Source organism: Phragmites australis, chromosome 8 (genome assembly GCF_958298935.1).
Source record: "Phragmites australis chromosome 8, lpPhrAust1.1, whole genome shotgun sequence".
NCBI lineage: Eukaryota > Viridiplantae > Streptophyta > Magnoliopsida > Poales > Poaceae > Phragmites > Phragmites australis.
Genome location: NC_084928.1, coordinates 32,375,186 through 32,394,398, shown reverse-complemented (window position 1 = coordinate 32,394,398; position 19,213 = coordinate 32,375,186). Strand labels below are relative to the sequence as shown.

Below are 19,213 nucleotides of genomic sequence, written 5' to 3'. Positions count from 1 at the left end.
AATTAAAATATATAAAATTCCAAATATAGACAAAAAAAATTGTACTTACGATTATGTAAGCTCGGCCCAATCCACCTATTCCAATAATCCCCACATACTCGCTCATGTGAACTAAGCAAGTTTACAGACTCACAGTGCAATTTACTTATTTTACGTGCTTGATAATATTAAAAGCATGGATCTGCCATAGGTTATTAGCTCCAGTTGAGACGAAGTAACCAAAATTATTTGAATTTATCGAGTATATACACTACATATGCAATTAAAAGTATGGTGTGCTTGTTTCTTTGAAAACTTGAAAAGAAGAAATAAAACCTAGTGGAGATCATCATAAGGTGTGGGTTGAAGTCATAGAGGTACCCCTAAGTGGAGTGACTCAGACACCTTTCAACAGGTTGCTTCAACTCTGGGGAAGCTGGTGGATATAGGTTGTAACTCTCTGCTCTCTAGTTTTTTTAGAGATAATCAAAATAAAGGTAGCATGCAAGTATCCTTCCAAGATTCCTATGGGAATGGGCATTAAGTTGTACTTTAATCTCGAGGTTGAAGGCTCCTTTATGCTAGAGTTACCTGAGGATTTGAGGACAATGGTGATGGAGATGATGATGAGAATGATGAAGGGTCAGAGGATAACAATAAAGAGCAAATGGAAACTGGTCAGAATGTTACTCAACACCCACCTAAGGACCAAAAGGGAGGAAACAATGCTGTTGAGAATTGGTCTACTAGTTAGCAAAGTAGTGGAAGGATTGTTTGTGAAAATTCTACCAAAGACATGGAATTGGCAAGATCTGACCAAAAGGTTGAATCTGAAGTGGAGAAAGAAGAGTTGACATAAGAAGATTGAAGTGGAGGATGCTATGCCATATTCACTACATGGATGCCTTCGAGATAATGATAAACAAGCTTGAGAGCATGGTTGTAAGGTCAGAGAGATCGCTAGTGTAGTAGAAGAATATGAAATGAGGAAGCTAGTCGAGAATCTATCATGAAGATGAAGATGTTGGAGCCAAAAGGCTTGGACTCTTACCAGTTCAACTTCGCGAATGCGCTGGAAAACATACTATATGACAAAGTTATGGAGAGTCATCTAGATTGTCATCGGTTTAATTGATCCGCTAGTTGTCCAAGATAATGAGAATTAGCAAACGCTTGTCTTTCGACGTACCACGTGCTAATCCACATTCAAATGACAGCTCAATAAGGCAAGAAATTAATTAAAATGAACAAAATTTCGATATTCCAAGACTAGCCCAAGATCAACACGCATATCATTTACAGCATATCCATTCATCACAAGACAATATCCAAGTGCATAATTTAAGTACATTACAAGTCTTAATTCAGTTTACAACATTGCAAGCTTTGACATCAGAGCAATGCATACAACCAGTTGAATTCTCACATCAATCAAAAGCTGGTCTAGATATTTGATTTACAACAATTGTTTATCTCTAGAATTAGTTCAGTATATACACAACGGAAACTACTATGAAATGACAAAAGACCAATGGTGTTTTTGCCCTCAAGCACCATCGGGGTTAGCCTTGTAGTGCCGGACCCTACTCCTACCCATCACCAACATCGTCAGGGTAAAAGTATATGTATACTTGCTCGTCATCTCCTGTAAAAAAAAACAAGCAATATCACCGTGAATATGAAGGCACTCGCAAGACTTACATATATGGATATATAGTTCCGACTCTAAGGAGAATGTATTTGGATTGATAGCAAGAACAAAACCATAGGGTTAACCACTGCATAAAGGCAATTAACCATTGATCACAAGTGAGCACCTAAATATGTAGATCTAAGATACTCAAAGACATCATAAAGGACCCACCAACTTCCCTTATTCCCAGTCAGGAACAAGGAACATAGCTCATGATTTCCACTTATAACCATAATCATCACAACCTCAATATCACCTCACAATGAGCTTATACCATAAGATCACATGTTGTACTGCATTGTAGTGTCAAGATACTAAGCTTTTTCATAACCGAGAGCACGGCTATTCAAATAGTTTACACACTCTACAAGGGGTGCTCCTTTACCCACATGACACAAGATCATTCGGCTTGTGCAACTCGTCGATCACATAAGAAGGTATTCATGACAACTTTTCTCAAATTAGTCCCAACCAATTAAACATGTGTCTATTGGTGCGGACGACACCTAGGTCCACTCTCAGACACCTCAGATGCCTCTACAAGCTCACCCGCTCACATCATAAACCAGGAAGCCAAAATGTCACATCAACATGAGGTATTCAACTCATCTTCCCATAATCAGATATGTGGTAGGTACAGACAAATGCTTTTTTTATCAAACACGCAGGAGAACTGTGTATTATTATATTAAGAAGAAAATGAGTCTAAGATGACTCAAACACCCCCCCCCCACACACACAAGCGCCCATTAGGACCACACTAGTTACATGAGAAATCATCGAAAAAAACAGACCCATGATCAAACGACCACAAACTACTAATACCTTTGGCTCCTGCCAAACACCATAGCTTAGCTTCATCTTGAATATATTGCAAGATGATGCTAAAACTAAGGTGATGCGTCCTCAAACACACATCTATTTCTTCGTTTCCATAGCCACCAGGCAACCAAAATGACTAGAGAGTTAAACCCCTTGCCATGTTGCCTGGGAATGTGCTGCAATGCTTGGCGCCACCATACACTGAACGCTTGGTCCTTTGATTCTGGTGCTAGCAGTTGCGAGCCAACAGTTGATAACAGAGAGAACCAAACTTGCCTTGCGAACACACATGACGTGAACAAATGTTGCACATTCTCATCCTCCTGGTCATAGAGGGGCCAACGGTCAGGATGGTCTAGACCACGACAAGCCAACCAGCCAGCAGTCCAACATCGATTTAACGAGGCCAACCGTAAGAAGAAATTGCAACGAGGTGGAGCCCATGTTCTCCAGATCTCTTTCCAAGGTTCAAATTTGATAGCTCCCACGAAGAAACGGCGGTAGGCTGATGTGGCAGTGAACTCGCATGTGAATGAAGGTGTCCAAATGTGTTTATCCTCCGAACCAGGTGAGAGCTCAACTCCCACAAAAATATCCCAAAGTTGAAGGTATTCTAGCAATGTTGTTATCTGCAGCCCACCTCTAGTGTCGCGGATCCAAGTGTTGTTTGTCAATGCTTCATAAACTGTTCTTCGTTTAGCAATTCTCCCTGGCACTAGTGCACACGATGATGAAGCAAGATCATACAGGGTTTACCATGCATCTATCGGTCACTCCAGAAGAGGGTCTTGCTCCCATCGCCCAAAATGAAGGTGACCGAGATGGAGAACATAGCCAATGAATTAGGATGTATTTGAATGTCAACGTTGTCCCATGAACAATCAGGTTTGGTTTTTTTTAACCATAACCACCTCATTTGCAATGCCCATCCAAGGACCTCCAGATAATATATCCCAAGACCGTCGAGATCAAGTGGCCTTTTTACACGGCCCCGAGTGATCAGGCAGTGGCCTCCATTCACCTCTTTGCAACCCTTCCACAAGAAAGCTCTCCATATCTTGTCGATTGTCTTGATAACCCACTTCAAAAAGTCCAAAGAAATGAGCTGGTAGAGAGTTATAGCAGTGAGCACTGCTGGACTGGAGTGGTTCTCCCAGCTGGATGCATCATGGCTGCTTTCCACCCCGGTAGTTTATCAGCAATCTTATTAATTAGTGCATAGAAATCAGCCTTCGAAAGCGTCGTAATGGATAGTGGTAATCTAAGATATTTACATGGGAATTCTTGTACTTTGCAAGGGATGGATGCTTGCATTGTCTCAATATCCTTCTCTTGACATTGAATTGGAGTTACTGAGCACTTACTGATGTTTGTGATCAGCCTCGATACGAAGTATTTCTTTGATAAGTTGTAGGTCCTTTGTGTAAGATCGTAAGAAAAGAACCATATCATCCGCATAAAAGCGATATATGGTAACTATAATCACGTGCCAGGAGGGGTTGCAGTAGAACAATCTCACTTGCCTTAGAGATCAATGCATTGGGAACATCAATAACAATAATGAATAGCAACGGGGATAATGGATCACCTTGTCGCAACCCTCGTTGGTGTTGAATCCAATCACCCGACACTCTGTTCACCAACACATGTGTTGTGGATGATCTCAAGAGCTTGGATAGAATGTTGCACCATACTGGATCGAATCCCAAATGTGTCAACACCTCCAATAAGAAAGTCCACGACACAGAATCAAAAACTTTGGTTATGTCAAGTTTGAGTAGAACACTTGGTTCTTTTTGTTTATGGAGAATTCTTATTGTTTGCCGCACCAAATTAAAGTTATCATGAATGCATCTTCCCTTGGTAAAAGCACTTTGATTTGGGTAAATCAGGTCCTTAAGTTTTGGGGCTAGCCGATTGGCCAAGATCTTGGTGACAAGCTTCACAAATCTGTGTATTAAACTGGTGGATCGATAGTCCTTAATTTCCATGGTCTCGAGTGATTTTGGCAATAGAGTAATATAGACAAAATTTAGAAGGAATAGCTTACTAACATCCCCCAGGAGCAATCGGTTCAAAATAACCATGAATCCACTTTAATGACACTCCAACAAGTCTTGTAAAAATATATCCATTTAGATCTAGACCTTTATCTTATAGCAGTGTTGTGATCGTCGCCCAAACCTCTTCTTTACAGAAACTTTGCTCAAGAACTGACATGTCTCGTGTCTCGAGGATGTGAATAAAAGGTTTGCAAATTCAAAGTGCATTCCCTATGGGCAACCTTGCCAAGTAAATTGGAGTAAAACTCTCATGCTGCATCTTGTTTCACATCCTTCCTTGTGATAATCTTATCTCCCACCTTGATCTTGGCCATGAAATTTTTTTGCTTCCTATATTGGGCATGTTGATGAAAGAAGACATATTAGCATCCCCATCTTTTAACCACCCCAAACTAGATTGCAAGCAAGCAATTGTGTGCTCGAGGGACGCCAAACCAAGTGCATGTCGCTTTAGTAGTCGTCGTAGCCAATCCACTTCACTGGGACAACACATGCGAGTCCTGTGCAATCTCTAGCTGGTGTATACTTTCCCTTGCATACTTAAGCTACAATTTGACATTTATAATTTTCTTTTGAATCCAAGATTGTAGGTCCCTAGCTAGTCTACCCAGCTTTATGGAGAGGCGTTCAAGTGGGCATGAGTCTTCAACCGGTTTGCATGAGGAGCTCTCCACCTCCATCATGAAGCTATCAAGTTTGGACCAGAAACTTTCAAAATGGAAGCACCTTTTGCCATGTATGTTATCCTTCATTACAAGTATTACGGGCAGTGATCTGACACCATTGACGCTGAGCCCTGAAGTATACAGTTAGAGAATAGTTGCTCCCAATCAGTTGAGCTAAAAACCCGATCAAGTCAAACCAATGTTGGTGTTTCTCGCTCATTGGACCACATGTACTTACGACCAAGGAGTGCTATCTCTCTCAATTCCATGTCATATATAAAAACAACGGAAACGACTCACCATTGCCCTGTTAACATTAGTGTTATTCTTGTCTTTTGCCATGTATATGAGATTAAAATCACCGCCAATTGCCCACGGTCCATGACACGTGTGTCATATATCTCGCAACTCCTGAAGAAATTGCATTTTCTGATTATCCAGTTGGGGGCCATATATGCCCGTGAACCACCATGCCGGTCATTCATGAGATTCAAATTGGACAGATAAAAAAATTATCAATTTGAGATGATATTGCATGACAGACACTACCCTTCCATGCCAACAAGATTCCTCCTCTCGTTGTCTGCCAGCAACACCACAAATTGATCAAAATCAGACCCGGGCATAGGAAAGACTATATGACAAAAGATAGCAGCCTTCTTTGTCTCGTGTAAGCATACAACATTAGGCTGTGTGGAATTAAACAAGTCTCTTACGTTGTCACGCCTTGCCTTGCGATTGAGGCCCCTCACGTTCCAAAAAAGAATTTTTGACATCATCATAATAAAAATTGAGATTGAGATACGACCATACAAACAGCTACTACTCACATGTCCTCAGTTGACACAACCGAGAGAGTAGCAATGTTGTGCGAAGCTTCCCCCGATGATGGTGCCTCCTACTTGAAAAATGCCACAAGGGGAGAAATATGAGCCTGTGAGAGGGGCTTGTCAAATAGATGACCATACTTCTCTAGCTCTCGCTCACCAATTGTCTCATGGTCCTGGATAATTCCCAGATGATGCATTAGGTTCACTTGAATTTGTTGGACTGAAGGTAATGGCGCGCCGCGACCTTCTTTTGTTAGCTTGCTACTTCGTTGCAGCATGATGTTGAGTGAGAGTTGCTTGACTCAACGTTTTTGAATTGTGAGCATTGGTAAAAGATCATCGTTGTCTTTTGTTACCTCAACTATGAAGGATTTGGCTGGGGTTGAGAGAACCAGGGCCGGGCTGGGCTCCTGTTGTTGTGCTTGGCGACAACGACGCCTATTGTATACTCGCGAGCAAGTCCTTGAGTGTGTCTTGGACAATGACATCCTTTCATCTGGCGTGAATACATGGTCCAATCCAATGGGGATAGCAAGTCTGGGTGACCCCACCAGTGCAGGAGCATCCTCTAATCCTTCCCGCAAACCCCCATGAGCACTTCACCAATGTTCGCCAGGTTTGGATCAACTGCGACAATGCACGGGATCCCAGAACATTGGAACATGTCGCCAGCAACCAACGATATGGGTGGCGATCTTTTTGCCTCCATGGTCTTCGCGGGCTCTGGGGTCGACGTAGAAACCACTGGATGCCTAGGCCCACACCAATCAAATGCTAGGGGGCCCGAGGCGACTGCCGTGCAAACATGCATTGCGATCGAGGGGGCGAAGTTAGCTGCCATGCGCTTCTGGGCCACCACGGTCGTACGTGTGGGAGGCTAGGCGCCACTGCATGTGTGGGCCAATGCACCATGGGGTCGAGCACCCAAAGCAATGCTAGGGTGTCGAGTCGATCAACCAGGGCACCGCTGTCGCCACCATGGACACCACACAACGGTGTCATCTTCCTCATTGAACTGCGGCACGCGAAACTCCTGGATACGATCCGGAGCTGATGATCCTTGTAACGTGAACATCCACCATGTACTTAAGCATTCGCTTCCCATGCATGTTCCCTACCCCTACTACCTCCATTGGTTCTTCTACAAGGGGACCGAGCCTCAGCGAGAAAAAAACTCCGGATGACAGGACCAAATGGTGAGCCAAAATTCGAACAGATCGAAGCGCACCGCCGTGGATGGATGCAAGGCATCGATCCAACAGAACGAGTTCAACAATCTTTTCGTCATGGTCATACTCCAAGCATGAGCCGGAACACCAATTAGGGTTAGTTCCACACACGTCGTGTCGTCATCTTGCCCAGCAGTAGGAGGAGGAAATCTTCAGGTGTCGCACGGTGGATGGATCGGTTGTCGACATTGAAGTCAAAGTAACCAGGGGCCGTCGTCGTCGCTTCATGGAGTTCCACCTGCGGCCTCGAACCGATGATTGTGATAAAAATAGCACGACATAAATGCTTGGCCAACGGTAAACAATGGATGATCCTTAATTAACTCTAGGGATGGCAATTGGACCCATGGGTTTGGGTAACAACGAGTTCTACGCTCGACGGGTATAGGTTTCAGTTCCATTTTCTACCCACGGGTCCGTTGCGTCGGATACCCGAACTGGGTTGGGTTGAGCTTGAGTTTTAATTTTCATCCACAGGTGTCTATAAGGTCTCCCGAATTCCCCAGTGGCTCACTTCTGAGAGGCCCAACTTTCAATTCCTAATTCCCCAGTGGCTACTACTCCTTCCAAGCTTCAATCCCTAATCTGAACACTCCTTTGGTCCTCCTTCCATTAGCCGTCGTCACCACCATGCATTGGATGCACGCACACACCAATCTCCACTATCCAAAATCCAATCACCATTCTCCAATCTACCACCATGTATGAAGGCAAGCACACAACACTGACTCACACAGACACACTGCACAGGGGTCAAAGGTGCAACATGCACATGGTAGCCGCGAACGACAATCGGGGGTCGGCGCACACGAAAGCCATGGCCGTGGCATCCGAGTTGTTGCCCTCGTCATCTTGAAAGGACAATGATGTCATCTACAGGTGAGTGAATAGGAGTTCTTGAAAACTTCATTCGCTTGTTCAATAGTTAGCCTAATCTCGTAGCGAAAATAAACTAATAGATTTTTCACAAGTGAAAAATGTAAATATGCTAGACTCAACTATTGCACAATCACCCTAAACAAATATGAAGGTTACAGTCCTAGGGTGACCAAGATTATTCAATTATAGCAAGATATCTAAGAAACTCTAATCGGAAGATTCAACACTATTCATCAGATGTTACGATTCTACTGTTCATCAGATGTTCCGAACTGTTCATTGAATGTTCTAATATATTTAAAAACAACTAGATTGAATCTCACAAAATTAATTTAATGCACATACAAATAAACATACAAGCAATTAAATCAATGTAATGCGCAAGAGTAAGAAAATACTAAGACAAAATGATTTGTTACCAAAGTTTGGATATCCACTGATATTCTACGTCTTAGTTGAGGAAGCTCGGTCACACTTGAGCCGAGTCTCTTTCAATATTTTTCCTCACGAGGTTGCACACATGGACTCTCCGTCTTCACTATGACTAATTCTTCCTCCACTCTAGAGATAGTGAGTTTCGCTACCACTTTTAAAGTCTAATTGGACAACAAATTTAATTCGGAGTCTTGGAATATCACATCAATAAAGCGTAAAGATTAAGACGAGCCATTTCCAATGTATTTGGTCTCACCCTTAGATTTCGTATAGATTAATCAGAATCGATAAAATACAGTGATGTGTCACCGTTGTAGGACTTGCTGAGTCTTATAAGCGTGTTGGGTCGAAGTCCAATTTGTGTACGTCTTTTCCACGGCTGCATAATCCTAGATCAAACTCTTTATTCCTATATATATATAGCAGTCGTCGTAGTTTAGGCTCGAGTTTTAGTTAGATTATTTTGTTTTAGACAGTTTCGTCGTATATCGATTTGTAAAACGTCAACTTGTGTTGTTCATCAGTAATTAACAATATTCATATTGCATCTATCTTGTTCTTGTTTGTGTTCTCAATTCACTTGTAAAAAAAGTCTTTTTGCCAAGATCAATCACGTTTTAGCACGATTGATAAACACATAGTAGTGGTGTAGTGGTTGCGAGAGTTCTTGATTAGTTCTATCGTTACATTTGGATTATCAACGTTAAAACTTTACCAAATTAATTTATCACATTACTTTTTAAAAGATCGTGTAATACTCCCATTAACCATATCTCCTGCACTGCCTATGATCAATGAGAGCAGCGACGCTGCCGACCTCGTCTTCGGCTTTGAGATGGCCGGCGACGGCGACATTAACAACAAAAGGTCAGGCGCCATCTAGTGATCTATCTCCACAACGATCCGAAGCACTCAGCTTACAATCCCGCACGCGCATGCAACACGCGGCGATCTACACCCGCGACAGCCACCGACGAAACACGTCCATTTACCTGTTGTAGGCGGTTCACACTACGCTGCATTTGTTCTGCGGCGGATGGATCAGGAGTCAGGACGAGGGTTACGCGCGCCACCACGTACAACCATGCCATAATGGACACGATCCGGTACCGAGGCTTGGCTACGGACACTGGAGAGGTTCTAACCGATCATCGCAACACCAGGAGCAGCAGAACTGCAGCTCGGTTCAGAATTAACAGGCATGCACGCGCTTATTAGTTCAGGGGTTAGGGAACTGCTTGTGCTCGCTAATTGCCATTCCACTATGCTAATTTGCATGAGCTGAGTACGAAAAGTCAGGGGTTAAAATTTTGCCAATTTTAAAGAAAAATAAAATATCTAATTTTAAGATATTCTTTTATTGACATGCAGGAAGATAGAGTAGATAACGAAAAATAACTGAAATTTTAATAAAATTTATAAATTTCGGTCTTTTCACGGGTATTTTTTTTTAAACGCGAGACCAGATAAGGGTAACCACGCACGAGGGGGAGGGTTGCCGAACTACGCGAACTGCTTATGAAAGCGTATTCTTTAGGCAGCTTTAAGAATATGTTAACGATCAAAGAAGGCGTAAAGCATGCTTTGAAGGTGCTCGCACCGATCTCCAGGGCTGGCTGCTGCTACCTCGACTCGAAGAATCGGACGCTGACGAAACGCCGGAAGCGAGAGCCGTCCGCCGTTTCCCGATGGGCTTCGCCGGCCGGGCGCGTGCGCTGCTCTTCGTCCTGGTCGTCGGAACGGTCGCCGCCGACCATATCTTCACCACCTCAGGTGAGAACTTCAGGGGCCTAGTTAGATCTCCGCGGTGTCGCCATTAAACCCCTCCTGGCTTCTTGTCTTCCTGAACCCAAATCCACAAATTCCTTGCTGCACTTGGCATGTCTCTTGATAGCTTCGTTCGCGATCGAAGAAGCGATCGGTTGCCTAGATCGATTACGGTGACTTCGTTGACGTCCCTGTACTGTACCTATTGTGGTCAGATCTAGCTCCCCGTAACTGAAAAGACTCTTCATTTGCGGCGTGTGATCTGGAAATATGCTAATGGATTGATACTTTGATAGGCTGTTTTGAGGATTTTACCCGCGTTTCGCACGAATTGCTTTTTTTTATCACTGGTTTGCGCTCGAAGTATTGCTGAACTGTGCCGGTTGTCAGGTGTGCCATTTGGGCGGAGTTCGCGTGAGCCGAGGTACCGTGTCGAGTTTCATTCTGTTGATTCGCCGTTCCATCCAGTAAGATTTCTTTTGAAAGTCGTTCATTTGATCATTGTTGTAGCAAAACAAGAGATTTCTTCAGTCCTTACACCTGTTTTAAATTTAGAACCAATACAGCAATATGTGAACTCGTCAATGTAGTCTACATGTTAGAAGGATGAGACATTAAACTGTAGTACAGTTGGCCAATGGCCGTGAAAAGTAAGTGATTCTGATTTAGGCAATTTTAATCAGCCATGTTTCTACTAAATCATATCCTTTTAGTCTGAAAACCATTTTTAAAAACTTTTCTAAGTAATTTTTTTGCTCTAGAGGTCTCTGCTTGGCATAATTCAAACGTAATCCCTGTTATCCTAACAGGAGATAATTATGGTTTATCCAACAGGAGAATGGCCAGGAATCGGTACCAATGACTAGCCATGAGGGGAAACAATATACATGCTTCCTACCAGTTGAAGAAACTAAAACCATGAAGTCGATTCTCCCACAAAATGCGACTAATGTTATAATAGAAAGTGAACGGATAATTAAGCCAAAGGAGCCAGATGAATTACTCGAGGTTCTCAAGGATCATTGCTTCCACAGGGTGAGAATGCAACTCTTTCTTTATGCATGAACACACTACGTATTTTCAGTCGTGTGCATGTGTGCCTGGTAAAAACAATTCCTAAAATGATTCTAATTATTATTTTGTTTTGATTCAGAATGAAGGTTGGTGGTCTTATGAATTCTGTTATCATGGGAAAATTCGACAGGTTCATGTGGAGGGCGACAAGGTTGGTGGTCTTATGAATTCTGTTTGTTTTCTCTAGGCCTGTAACTATCCTATTTTTTCTTGATCTTTCTATCCATCATCTCAAACAAAATCTGGGATGTCGCAGTCAAATGATTGCTAGCTTTACCTGGAGAAACAAGTTCTGAACTCAATTTCACTGTCAAAGAAAGTACTATGCATTTACTTTGAATAATATCAACAAAGATTTAGTTACTATCTCTTTATTCTTTGACTTTGTTGTATTTGCAGTTTACAGTTGCCAGAGATCTATAACTGCTGTGTAAATTGTTTTCTTTTATTGAAGGTTATTCAGGAATATATTCTAGGCGAATATGATGATGATGCGACTGCTGCTTACCATGAGAATAGCACCTCCGAGTTTGCTGATGAAGACCATCGCCTGAAAGATATTTCTAAGAGGTGCTATATTATAATCTCTTGAAATCGTGGAGATGAACAACATAATATATCTGGAAGCAAACCTCACTTGAATGAATGTTTGATGTTCCTGTTTTGTTGCAGGTATCATGTCCACCTGTATACAAATGGTACTGTCTGTGATCTCACAGATATACCCCGGGAGACAGAGGTGAGGAAAATACAATAGAAGACTATGGGTTATGATGATCTGCGTTTCTGAGTAAAGTTATTTTGGTCACTACAATGTCCATTTCAGTACATTTGATCATGCTCACCGTGCCTTCTTCCTACAGGTTAGATTTGTTTGCTCGGAGCCTGCTGTACTGATCAGTTCAATCAAGGAGATCTCTTCCTGCAAATATGTTGCAACAGTTTACAGCCCGATGCTTTGCAAAAATCCGTAAGTGCTAGCATTCTCCTCCTATTAACCTCTATCTTCGTGTTATCTCAGCTCATCATCTTGTTCTGCTTGTAGGTTATTTCACCAAGAAAAACGCACCCTCTCCATCCACTGCAACGAGTTGCCTACTGAAGCAGAACCCGCTGTGGAGGATGACTCACTTCCAAAAGCTCATATTTCCATCATTCCAGACCCGGATGAACAACATGATTTCACAGCTTATGCTACTTGATTACTCTCCAATGGTGTATGTCTGATGTAGCGAAGAAATTATCAATTTGGAGGCAGAGTGGCAACTGAGCCATGATCCCTACAGTGGCACAGAGTGCTTCTTGTAAAGCAGGCTGAGACTACCAGTCGAACAGTAATGATAGAGGATGATTATGAAGGAAGAGTGCTTTTCTGTATTTGTAAAGGAAACAATTTTTCGACACTAACATTTGCTTGAAATGTCTATAAAAAAGGATAATGCAGCAATCTTAGAAATGTGTGTGTGTGTGTGTGAGCAACTTTTCTTCTGTATACAGAGCTCTGGTGTGGAATAATCTGCTGAAAGTTGGGAGCGAAGTTACTTGTTTTTTTAGGACAGATCATGGCGACTCAGCGGCCAAAGATATATATTTTTAAAAATGTTATGATGTCTTGATAATTTTCTTTTTCTTGGTGTCAACTTTACAGTGTCATACAAAGCCAAGAAACATGTGGCTCGGTGCTAGCAGTAGTACACTCCCAATTTACAAAAAGTGATGTCTGGAGTTTGGGCATAGACATCGTCCCTAAAATACTATTCCACCTTGGTTTAAGTTAAAGAATATGTTTGAAGCTAAATAACGTTACGAGATTCTAAAAGTTTTATTTTCGGAGATGAATCTGTATTTACAGTTTCGTATGGTACCTCAAGATACTGTAAGTTGAAATTGATCGACTCCATGCTCTCAGAATGTCACTCCCATCTCGCACGGCCATTCACGAATATAAAGATTGTAATATGAGGGGCAAAAAGAGTTCACATGCCAACTGCTGAGGGTGGACGGTGGACTCCAAGGGATTCTGCTAGTCAAACAAGACAATATAGTCGAAATTTATATGCTGCTGCGAAGAAACTTCGAGCTGTACCTAACTGAAGATTGCTTCAACGAATGACTATTTCCCATTTGCCCGTGTCAAATAAAAGGTGGGTATTGCGTGCTGCCGTGGTTCGAACCCCGGCGTTTCATAGGGGGCGCTGCCTCTTCGTGGTACGTTTTTGTTTCTGCGGTATCGCTCAACTTCGAGACATCCCAGCCCTCTGAAGCTGAGGGTGTGAGCCTCGTTCGTGAAAAGAAAAAAAATGGACATACTAAATACTCACTTTGTGTTAACAGGATTTTAGGGGAATGTTCAAGTAAAAACTAAGAGCATATCTAGAAAGGATGTTTCGGATCTAAATACCTGATATTTACGTACAAATTTGAACTAGATCCTCAAAATTCATAGAGTGATTCTCTCTTCTAAATATGCCTTAAAATCATTTGGAAATCAGCTTCACTAATAAACAATATCTGGAATCTAAATGCATCACTAGTAGTACATGACATAGAATGAATTAATAGTAGACTGAAAAATTGATACAATTATCAATGGAAAAGGACATTGCTTTGAAGAGAAAAATCCATAACTACATTAAGTCATCTTTTTTTACTTTTTTTTTCAAACAACAAATTTTCGTTCATGAGATCGCGTGATGGAAGATTGGAAGTAGTTAAGCTGTTCTACCAGAGACATTAGGCGGAATGATATTTTTGCTGACAGACAGGTGGGCCATAAGGTTGGTGGTAATCGCTAGCCAGCAAGTGGGTCCCGTTCCGACTGTGGCCAATCAGATGGAAGAGATGTACCCGCGCGTCCCACGTGGCCGTACGCGTCAGGTCAAGCCAAAGAAGCTGACCAATCACCAGTCTGCCCTCCACTGTCAGTTGGGCCCACAACTCCTCTGGACCCACACGTCATTGATTACATTGAGCAGAACACGGAGTCACATGGTTGGTGTCGGTGTAAGGGACACTTCAATGTGGGAGAAGCAAGAACAGCTTTGAGAAGGGTGGGAGCAGAAATAAACAAAAATTAAAGCAAAATAAGCAAGAGAGATAAGAGTCTCAGATCTCTCTCTCTCTCTCTCTCTCCACGGTTCAACGCCTCAGCCCTCTCAATCCAATCCCCAGGTGCTCCCCTCCCATTCCTCCCCAAGGTTCCTCTTCCTATTCGGTTGTATCGTCCAATCTTTGCTTCACAAAGAAGATAAGCTTAGCTATTGTTTTTCCGCCCAAATCTCGCCAAGAAAGGGGTAAAGGTTGAAGCTTTGTGCAGCACAATCACCATTGCTTATCGTATCCCTCTAAGATCTCTCTACCCTATCAATAGAGAAGCAGTCAGATTTTTCTTCCCTTTCGGTAACAATTTTGTGTTCTTGGGGCTTTAGATTGGGCGGATTTTTCCTTCCATTTTTGGTTGGGTTAGGCATTGGGCCCTTCCCCTCCCCTTATTTTTAGCACAATTTGTTCTTGTATTCTCTCGTGCCAAGAATTTTTCATCGTGTTCTTGGCTTGTTGGTCCATCTTTGATGCGCCAAGAGGCGAGATGAACACGAATTACTCGGCGCTTCCATTGACCTCCCCCTCCATCGAGCTCCAATCCAACGGGGCCAAATCCAGCGCCGTCGCCAATGGAGTCCTCAACGGCCACGCCAAGATCTCCAAGCAAGATTCGTTCTTGGGCGAGGTGGAAGACGGCAGCGGCGTTGAGCACGACGAGCTGCCACTCATCGGCCACGGTCCCGCCGGGCCGCCCGAGGGTTCCAGCGTGCACGCGGCGGTGTTCAACCTCGCGACCTCCATCATCGGGGCCGGCATTATGGCGCTCCCAGCCACCATGAAGGTGCTTGGCGTCGCCGTTGGGCTCGTCTCGATCCTGGTCATGGGGGTCCTGTCCGAGATCACCATCGAGCTGCTGGTGAGGTTCTCGGCGTACTGCGGCGCGCTGTCGTACGGCGAGGTCGTGCACAGGGCGCTCGGCCGGCCGGCGAGTATTTTGGCGCAGATGTGCGTAATCATCAACAATGCTGGGGTGCTCGTTGTGTACCTGATCATCATCGGAGACGTGATGTCCGGGTCGCTGAAGCACATCGGCGTCGTGGACCAGTTGATTGGCCATGGCGAGTGGGATAACCGGAGGCTGCTGATCTTGGTGGTTCTTGTGATCTTCCTTGCGCCATTGTGCGCGTTAGAGAAGATTGACTCACTGAGCTTGTCCTCCGCGGCATCGGTTGCCCTTGCTGTCGTCTTTGTGGTCGTCTCCTGCATCATTGCGTTGATCAAGATCGCAGAGGGCAAGATCAATATGCCAAGGATGGGTCCAGATTTCAGCTCAAGAGCGGCGATGCTGGACTTGCTCGTGGTGATACCGATCATGACGAACGCCTACATCTGCCATTTTAATGTCCAGCCGATCTACAACGAGCTTAAGGAGAAAACACCCCAGAACATGTGCAAGATTGGGAGGATCAGCACAGTGCTATGTGTTGTGGTGTATGCCCTGACCGCCATCTCAGGGTACCTCTTGTTCGGTGATGACACAGAGTCCGATGTGCTCACCAACTTCGACAAGGACCTTGGGATCAGATTCAGCTCGGTCCTCAACTACATTGTCAGGATTGGGTATATCATCCACCTGGTCCTCGTCTTCCCGGTCGTCCACTTCTCGCTGAGGCAGACGGTGGACTCACTTATCTTCGGAGAGCTGGCGACCCCTAGCAGGAAGAAGACGCTCACATTGACAGTTGTGCTCTTGGCGCTCATCTACCTCGGCTCGACGATGATACCCAACATCTGGATGGCCTTCAAGTTCACCGGGGCGACGACGGGGCTGGCTTTGGGGTTCATGTTCCCTGCCCTGGTGTCATTGAGGCTGGACAAGGAAGGGAGTCGCCTGGGGCACGGAGAGAGGCTCCTGTCACTTTGTCTGCTGGGGTTGGCCATAATCGTCAGTGTTATCGGAGTTGCCGGAAATGTATACACCCTGAAGAGTAAGTCTGACTGATCTCTCAAATATGAAAAGTTAGTAGCTAGGGTTAGAGGAAGCTTTACACTATGACATATGGTGTGTCGCAACGACAGGCATACAGATCGTGTAAGGATGGTCACTATATACACTGCTCAGCAATGATACTATTTGAGAGATCTCAGAAAATTTTTGTTTACCTTCAGAGGTGCAACTGAACCGTTCTTGAGCGAATTCTTTTTGTACTTTGGACCAGATTCTTTGATGTTTCAATTTTCTTATATATTCTTACATGAGGGTCCTGGAGTCAGGTTTTGATCAAGGCAAGACATGAAGCTGGTTCTGTTGTAACGTGAGGAGATTGCTTCTCAATGACACGAAAGTTAGATCTTGTTTGGAACACATAATTCCTAAAGAAATTTCCTATGAAACTGGATGTTTCTATCATACAAAATTAGTACAAAATTTCCACGCTTCAGGTTGTTGCTCATTTGTGCACCCGTTGAAATTGGTTGCAGCGTTTTTTACCATCAGCCTGAAGCTCTGTAAATTGTTGAGCATTTTTCAGGTGTATCTATGTTCTCATCAGAGCACCTATACTTCTATAGACACTATTGCAATCGCTATAATGTCAACGAAACTTCCACCAAACAGCGAAGATAAACACGAGGAATTCTGGATTTTGTCGCTTTCAAGGGTGGGCTTCTTCAAAATGCCATTTTCAACATTTCTCTTTGTTTCTTTGCCATTACGGTTAGGATACAAGTTATGTATTTTCTGTGTCATTGAGTTGATCCAAAATTTTAAAAAATAAACTAAAGATCCATCCTAACTCAATTAAGTTAAAAAATAAACTAAATACTAATCTATAATGTACCTGCTTACATCTCTAATTACGATCTACTTTTATCTCATTTCATTTTCCTTTTCCCTCTCCGGCTATGTGAAAGGACCGAATTGCCCCTTGGGTCAGACTCAGGTTGGCTGGGTCCAACCGAATGGCCGCACACACTGAGCCTCATCTCCTTCACCACATCCCATACTCCTGAACTCGACCTCCGCTCCTGGTAGCCCGACCTCCGCTCCTCGTATCTCGACGACGGCATAGTTGACACGCCCGGTTCCATTTCTATTCAGGAAAAGTCTATTTTCCGGTGTCTCAACTATTGACGCGGTCTAATTTTTATCCTTAAACCCTAATATAAGAAATTTTTCATCCTCCAATATTTAAAACTGTTTGATTTCCATCCCTCAGCTCATTTCAGAGTGGTTTGCATATGTATCAGAGCTGACATGGATTTCAGGTAGGCAACCTCGCTGACTCAGCATCTCCATCCTCTGCCCTCCCTCTTATTTTCCCTACTTGCCTCCTTCCCCGTTCGCACATCCTGCATAGAAGACCAATAGAGGCTCTAGGTGGCGGGTTCCAGCATAAAATGGCAGCTCGCATGAGCCTACGCGACCCGGAGCATGGTGCAGAGCAAAGGGGATGGCGGTGGCGGGCGATTGAGGAGCTTGCTGGTGGCAACTGATGGCAAGGTGGCAACGGTGACGAGCACCAGGATCGATGGCCGAAGCCTGTGTGTTCCATTTGTCTAGTTTGGTTCCAAAAATCCTCTCTTTGTTTGATGCAAGGCACGAATCGTGGGCCTAACTACGCTTGGGAGGCAAACGAGCACAAAGCTCGATTGACAAAGCAGCAGGGAGCGACGGAGCCCACCCGAGTTCGATCCCCGGGTGTCGCACGCCCCATCTGGCCTCCAAAGAAGGCCACATGTAAGGGGGTTCAATTCTAAAAAAGCTGCACTTGAGAGAGAGCGCTGGTATGTGCAAAGAAGCTCCCTTGCGACATCACCTCAGGCAACAGAGCAATATCGATGAGGGAAACGGCATGGCAGAGGAACGCCGTGCGTCGTTGCCTCCTATGCCGCCGAGTTCAGGAGAGAAGATAGGAGAACAGGATGCGGTGGAGGAGACGAGAGGAGAAGCGGCAATTCAATCATTTCACATGGCTGGAGAGGGTAAATAGGTCATAATGTCAAAGAGGCAATGTTGGAAGTGGCATTGTAGATGGTGTTTCGACGAAGCACTCTCGCGAGTGGCAAAATCTAAAATTCCTTGGTAACCCTTAGCATCTCTTGCAAAACAGTGTTGATAGATCTGTATGTTACAAAAGAACTATAAATTTGTTACATCATGATCTAGATCACAATTTTGGTAGCCATCGCTGTTAATACAAACAGACGCCTTGCAGCCTTACCATTATAACAAAATGGTACGATAGAGGAGAATGATACAACAGCCAGGATCAGCTTTGCATGCTCTAGAAGTCGGATTGTGTGCGAACAGCTTGGATTAACACCCTTGAGAAAATTTGGGAGCAGATATATTTCCTTTCATTTCCATCGATGAGTCAATATAATGGTCACGATTCCGTGCAATTGACACTGTGTAGCTGTAACACCAACTGCAGGTACATGACGCGTTTAGTTGAAGGACGATGTTTAAGGTTCAGCTTACCGACTGGAGCTCGGTTATCGAGTACCGACGGTAATCGAAAAGTCGCGATTATTATGGTAACCGGTTGAAATTATTCGAACAAAATTTATTTGGAAATTTTTGAATTTTGAGGAAAAAATCTTGATTTTAGCCGCTCAGTAACCGGTCGAATTGGACCAGTTACCGAGCGATTTTTGCGATTTATCGAGCGGTTTTCTCAAAATTTTCGCATTGTCGGTAACCGCTCGGTTTTTTTCATTTATCGAGCGGTTT

General features: G+C 43.8%; 2 protein-coding genes across 2 annotated transcripts; both read left to right on the top strand.

Annotated features, from left to right (window-relative positions):
• Window positions 1-10,178: 10,178 nt before the first annotated feature.
• On the top strand, window positions 10,179-12,892 carry LOC133927107 (protein OS-9 homolog). Its single transcript, XM_062373409.1, has 8 exons — window positions 10,179-10,368; window positions 10,753-10,829; window positions 11,197-11,397; window positions 11,516-11,587; window positions 11,891-12,006; window positions 12,109-12,175; window positions 12,300-12,406; window positions 12,482-12,892. The coding sequence occupies exons 1-8, from the start codon at window positions 10,284-10,286 to the stop codon at window positions 12,636-12,638; spliced, it is 882 nt and encodes a 293-aa protein (XP_062229393.1). The 5' UTR covers window positions 10,179-10,283; the 3' UTR covers window positions 12,639-12,892.
• A 1,553-nt stretch (window positions 12,893-14,445) lies between these two features.
• Window positions 14,446-16,919, top strand: LOC133927106 (amino acid transporter AVT6E-like). The gene has a single exon (XM_062373408.1). The coding sequence runs from the start codon at window positions 15,023-15,025 to the stop codon at window positions 16,478-16,480; it is 1,458 nt and encodes a 485-aa protein (XP_062229392.1). The 5' UTR covers window positions 14,446-15,022; the 3' UTR covers window positions 16,481-16,919.
• Window positions 16,920-19,213: the final 2,294 nt, after the last annotated feature.